Consider the following 6,477-nt stretch of genomic DNA (forward strand, 5'->3'; position numbering starts at 1 on the left):
CTTGCAGTTTGTGCAGTTCTCCGGCTGAATCCTCAGCCACTCTTTTTAACCATTTCTGATTTGAGAAAAAGATGGGGCTCAGAAAGTCATCCTTGCTGGGTTTCCTAGAGTGCCAATTCAGATAATACACTGCAAATGTATTAGCCATTTAGTGGCCCCAATACTACAGTTGTAGGGCCAAACAGAACCGTCATTCTGCCTCCATTCCATAAACGTACATCATTTGCATAGAGTTTAAACTTGTCTCATCTTCATTATGGACATTGCAGTCTTTTGGGCAAGAATCTTTTTCTTGTGTGGATGTGCTGCCTAACGGAGGCAGGACTTGAAGAGTCTTTCATTAGCAGCGAAGGAACATTGTGCTGGACCATGTATGCATCTGGACGAGGGAGAGGATAGGTTATCAGGAGGAAGAACATTCAGTCATTTCTACTTGCTCCACAGATTAGCCTTATCTTCTTGTTTCTGGCCTAAACAATAGATTTAGTGTTCCTTGCTGAGAGCATGAAAAACCCTGTGTTGAGCCTGATGGATATGCTTCATGTACTGTAAGAGGACGTTGCTTTCTTGAGAACAAACTCCTTTAAAATTACTAAGTTGCTCTTATACTGTAGTCTTCAAAGGTGAAAATGCCATGTTATATAGTATTAATTCTTCATTGAGGAAATGTATTATAGAAATTCAAGTTTTAAATTTGCAAAATATTAGAAGATGCTTTTTTCATGTCCATTGTAACTTAGACCAAGTTTTAAGAAAAATGCAAAGTAGTTTTCAGAAATAATTGAAGATAAGAAAGCCTTCCTTTTCTAAAGGCAACTAAATAAATTTAGCTCTGTACCTGGCCTGTCTAAGCTATTGTTGTCCTTTGTGATGTTTGATTCTTTAATGAATACAAATGGATGGAATGAAAAATTCTTTAATGTTTAATAGATGAAAAAATGAAGGTAAAGTTTTTGTTCCATGTCACCTCTCTTTCTGTCTGTGCTTACAAAACCTCTGTCACTCTTACTGTGTTGACAGGGGTGCTGCTACTGCTGGGATGTTATAGTGTCTTCTAGTTTCCTGTCTTAGTGAATAAATACATTTTCACCGTCACTGGCGAATCCTGCCTCCTTCTCCAATGGCAATAATGCTGTGCTGATCATATACTGCTGTGCTTGATGACGATTTGTCACCACCACCTTCTATGCAGTCCACAGCCCTTAGTTACCACACTTGCTCATTGTTAGTGTTGTTCCTTCTGTTACATTGCACAGCTACTTCTTAATCTGTTCTAAGACTGAAGCAAAGATTGATGTCTGATGTTGTTGCCAATGGTTCATGTTCTCTAGTCCATCTTTCTTCAGACCTTGTTTCACCTGGGACATTTCCCAACACAAGTTTCTTCAGTACTCTGTAGATGGGTATTTTCAGCTCATAGAGTAGTAGGAGTATTATTGTTTGTGGGGAACACTATGCATTGGGAGAATGATTTTTGATAGAACTATTAATTCATATCTTAATTCTTAAATATATTGCCACTATTATTATTACTCTTTAATTTTAAAGAAAATCTGTTTTATGGCATCAAATATACATGCTGGCATTTCTAGGCATACCATAAACAAAAAACCTCAATATTTTTTTACCACCAATTTTTAGCATTCCTTGCCTTGTATTGTTAAAAATTAAAATACAATAACAATTTTGGAAAGGGAAGTGTGTGAGAAATTCCCATGGTTGAGTTTTTGAGGGCAAATTGAAGAATTTTTGCGCTTTTTACCTGAAAGAGTGAAAGCAGAGATGCAGCAAATGTTGCGTCTATGGTTGGGAGAATGAGGAGTCTGAGCCAGAGAAGTTCATAAAGGGCTTGACTGTTGGGTGATATCACAAAACTGAGGAGAATTGACGTGACTCGTTGCTTTTTGATGCCTTTTTTTTTTTTTTAGCTTATTGCTCAAATACTATGTGTTATCTATTGACAAGGGAGATGAACCCTTTCTACTTCTTTTTCTGTGTTTTTGACCACCTTCTCTGAGACATGTAGTCTCAATATGTATGTATCAGCATATATGACTTGTTCTGCCATAAACTCACTTCCTTTCTCATTCTTGTCTATGTTAGCCTGGAAAGTAACATCTCCTTTTGTATATCAGAAGCATTATAACCTTCATTCTTTAAGAAAAGCGTTTAATTTAAAGCGCAGTGAATGAGCATGAGTAGACACATACCATAAGCTTTGTTTAACTGTGAAGTAGATTCCTTGCTCCTCAGTCATTATTGGCCTAACTCTTTTTCTAGTTTTAAAGTTATGTTGTTTTCCATTAGCTGAAGATCTAGCCAGGAATAATTTGTCCTTGCCTGTATTTTCTCTCTCAGTGCTACATGTATTGCCCTTACTTAAGGAACTAAAGAAAACTGTAAAAGCTTACGTTCATTGAAAAAAAAGTGTTGAAGTGGCTTGTTTCTGACAAGGAAAATCCTTGATGAGGAGTATCTTGGGCATGAAGTATGATTGTTAGAAGCATGAAGAGCACTGGCCTTAAGGAAAAAAGAGCCCCCGTCAAGCACTGAAACTAAGAAATCCAAATCATAATGCTCATTTTAGAAACTGGAGGATACATGTAGGCTCGTTAGTATTACAGACTAACAAATAATGCTTTACACTTTTACCTGTTTGAGATCCTTCTGATGTAAGAGAATAGCCTATGTTTTCACATTGTATTGTTTCTTTGCAGGAGTCAGAGAGTAGTAAGTTATGTTCCCTATATTCCTTCCGAAATACCTCTACCTCACCAAACAAGCCCGACGAAGGAGGTCGTGACCGCAGTGAGCTAATGACCAGTGTTAACTTTGGAACACCAGAACGCCGCAAAGGAAGCCTTGCAGATGTGGTGGACACACTGAAGCAGAAGAAACTAGAAGAAATGACCAGGACTGAGCAAGAGGGTATGTGTTGGATAAAACCAATAGTTTCCCCACCCCCAAACCCTACAATTTTTATGGCATAAAGAATGTGTTGGGTATCAAGAGCCAGAAAATTGCATAATTGGCAAAGGCTAGGATAAAGTTATTCACAGGTTACCATGGTAATGGTAGCTTGAGATCCATTAGGGATTTTAGACAAATATGCCAGTTTTTTAAAACTTTCTAAATTGGGTTAGTTGTCTGTGAGTCAAAGCAAGAATGTCGGTTTAGGTGAAAATTCAACTCTTACTTGAAAGGTTATGATGAATTCTTAACTGGTTGTAGAGTTGTGAGGGATATTCTTCAGTGGTATTTGTTCTTTTTCTTTTAAAAGATAAATGTTTATTTTTGTCGTGGTTTGTACAATTGCTCACCACCCGCTGACCGATGCCCAGCCAGTCCCCGAGCAGCGGCCCCCCCTGGCCAGCTTTCCCCAGTTTATGTACTGAGCGTGACGTCATATGGTATGGAATGTCCCTTTGGCCAGTTTGGCTGTGCCCCCTCCCAGCTTCTTGTGCACCTCCAGCCTTCTCAGTCGGTAGAGCATGGAAAACTAGAAAGTCCTTGGCTAGTGTAAGCATTACCTAGCAACAACTGAAACATCGGTGCCTTATCAATTTTGTTCCCATCCTAAATCCAAAACACAGCACTGTACCAGCTACTAGGAAGGAAATTAACTCTATCCCTGCCGAAACCAGGACAATATTAAACAATAGGAATGAATAAAACATGAGCTGGTTTGTTTTGCCTTAGAAATTCTCATCTTTCATCACCTTAATGACCCAGTATCTGTGGCTAGGAGAATGGGAAACAGTTTTAAGTGTAAAGGGTACCTAGTTCTGACCTATATATGTAGAATTGTGGCTGAAGAAATAAATTTTTTTACAGTCTGCTCAGATATTGTTACAAGTGTTAAAAGAGAGAGAGAAAAATGAGGACAAGTCTTTGAACTCTAAGGCAGTTTATGTATTCAGTCCTTATTCAGGTATTTTCATCGACTTTGCTAAGATTTTGGCCTTGATAGGAACTAACAGAACTGGAGAATGAGTTTACCAGTATATCAGGGTCCGCTATGAAAACCTTTGCCCATGTCAAGTAGAATAAAGTCTTGGTTGCTTCTGCAACAATACCTTCTAGTCTGTGAGCTCAAACATGAGTTTGAACCAGGGAAGATGCAAGAGCTGGAGGCTCTGAAATAGATAAACAGGTGTGGAGGCATCTGTGTGGATTCTGTTAGTTAATTTACCGGTGGTGTTTTGTGGCATTAAAAATAACCCAGGAAGAGTATTTGTAACATAGTAGAACCACAAGGCAGTAGAACTTTGTGATTCCTTTTTTCTTTGAAATATGAATGAGTTAAGAATGATTTTACCTCCTCAATTTCATGGTATGGTCATAGTGCACTTCAAACAATGCACTTTAGGATCCCTTGGCTCCATGTAGCAATGGAGATTTCAATTAAAATTGATGCTGTTACAATAATACGTTTAAATATGGGATAAAATCATGTAGGGATGGAAGTAGGCTTTCAAATTTCTTGGCATAATTGTTAAATGCCAGCACATAGATAAATGTGTTCTATAGGTGTCCTTTCTGAAGCTGGTGAAACATCTCTAAAGAGAGAATGTCCCAGATTCTTTACTACCATCTGTCTGTTTTCAGCTGTAAAGATCACTCTTTGAAAAATTGCTTTCTTAGATTTGGTGGTTAGACTAGGAAAACTATTTTAAATGTTACTTTGGCAAAGTTGTTTTTTACAGTCAGTAACAGTCGTTCGACACTCCATGCTAATCAAAGGTCTTGGCTCATACTTTGCTGCGGGAGTATACAAGTTGCTCTTGATTATAGTGACACCACAGCTAAGACTTTTCCAGGAGTATACTGAATGGTGTGTTAATATAAATGTGCATCAAAAAGTTTAAACATAGTATCTTACTGTAAGGATTCAAGCATTTCATAGCTTATTTTTGTATGAATTCTCAAGAATTTTCTGCACTTCCTCTGTATTAGTATACACTATTTGATTTGAGAGGTATGTGCACAGCAGAGAGATCCCCCTCACTGAGTTTGAGCCTTCCATGCTGTATGTTCTCACCAGCTGTGAAATAGAGGTAATTTCTGATCTATAAAATAATTTTGCCTTTTATGGACCACATTATACTGGAAAACCATTCTAAAGTCTGCCTGTAAGTTCAAAGGTAATTGACTGTGTCTTCATGTTAAGTTCTTTTCAATCCATCCAGCATTTTCTGTAGAAAAAAAGGTCAATTCCATTTTACAGAAATAATTAATGAACATCTGACTGGTACCATATAAACTAACATAGAAAAAATCATTAAAAGAAAGATTGGAAATTCTTCAGGATGTTACACTTAGGAAGTTCAGTGGTTTTAAACTTCTGTGTAGACTAGGAATACCAAAATTCTTATGACAGGTTTGAATAGCTATTTCAGTATTCAGAGGTTTCTCTGAATTAAAGAGAATTAAACTCTCCATACTTGTTTGATTGGAATAAAATAACATTTTAAAAATAATTACTATTTTAAGATTCTGATCTTTGTTGTGACTGTGGGTGCTGCAACTGACTCAGTGCAGTCAGTTGGAGAAATAAGGTCTGAGATTATGAAAATGTTTTGCCATTTTGTAGTCTCTTTTAAACAACCTAATTAATAGCCTAATCACACATATACCATACATGATGCTCTTTAACATCTAGCCTTTAAAATAGGTTTCTATGGAGTTCTTTTCTTAAAATGGTATGCAGCCAATGCTGTTGAGGAGCCCTTTGTGTAATAAGTCCTGATCTGTCACAAAATTGCTTATCCAAATTGAAAAACACCTGCTGAGTTTTGAGCAAATAGATAGCATAATATAATTGCTTTAATGAATGCAATGGGGAAAAGACATGTATTTCTACTGTATACTACTCTGTAAAATCTGTGGGGCTTGAAGTCTTGCATCACTCCTGTGAATAAACTAATAGTACATGTTAGCATCTTTTATAGGGAGGAGCTCCATGACCGTTGATGTAGCTGTGGGAACTGGGCTAACATAACGGTCAAGTTAATTGTAGAATTAGAAGTGGAATTCCAGTCATCTGCTCTAACCCCCATGCGAGTACAGCAACAAGTCTCTTTTAATGTTTTTATAGTAACTTTATGGTCCATCGATAGGATCTGAATTTGAGTAATATAAGTTGCTGGTGTCAAATACTTAAATATTTTGTGGTATACCTTCAGATATTGGGTGACTGTTATGCTTGTATATACTACTTCAGGTCTCTGTTGTACCTCTTAACATTGGGAAAGAAATATATACTGAAAGACTTTATCGTGTCTAAACAGATATATTTAATCAGAGTCCTTTGGCTTCTGAAAATAAGTTGTCTAATGAGAATTTCATCTGAGCAGCTGTGACTGAGGAGGTCAACAGGCATTGCCTAAGAGAATATGGCCCAGCTGGTTAAATCTGGTTGTTGTAGTGATTTAAATGGTCAAGTGCTGCTTGTAATCCAGGACCGTCTGTTTGTAA

General features: G+C 37.3%; 1 protein-coding gene across 6 annotated transcripts in view; it reads left to right on the forward strand.

Moving 5' to 3' along the window:
* The window catches only part of SOX6 (SRY (sex determining region Y)-box 6), a 375,092-nt gene that overhangs the window by 152,675 nt on the left and 215,940 nt on the right, over positions 1-6,477 (forward strand). For all 6 annotated transcript variants that reach the window (XM_009328553.1, XM_009328554.1, XM_009328559.1 and 3 more), the window contains one exon: positions 2,718-2,928. In XM_009328553.1, coding sequence (XP_009326828.1) covers positions 2,718-2,928 — 211 coding nt within the window. The remainder of the gene's footprint in view (positions 1-2,717; positions 2,929-6,477) is intronic.

Source organism: Pygoscelis adeliae, unplaced genomic scaffold, assembly GCF_000699105.1.
Source record: "Pygoscelis adeliae isolate BGI_AS28 unplaced genomic scaffold, ASM69910v1 Scaffold166, whole genome shotgun sequence".
Taxonomy (NCBI): domain Eukaryota; kingdom Metazoa; phylum Chordata; class Aves; order Sphenisciformes; family Spheniscidae; genus Pygoscelis; species Pygoscelis adeliae.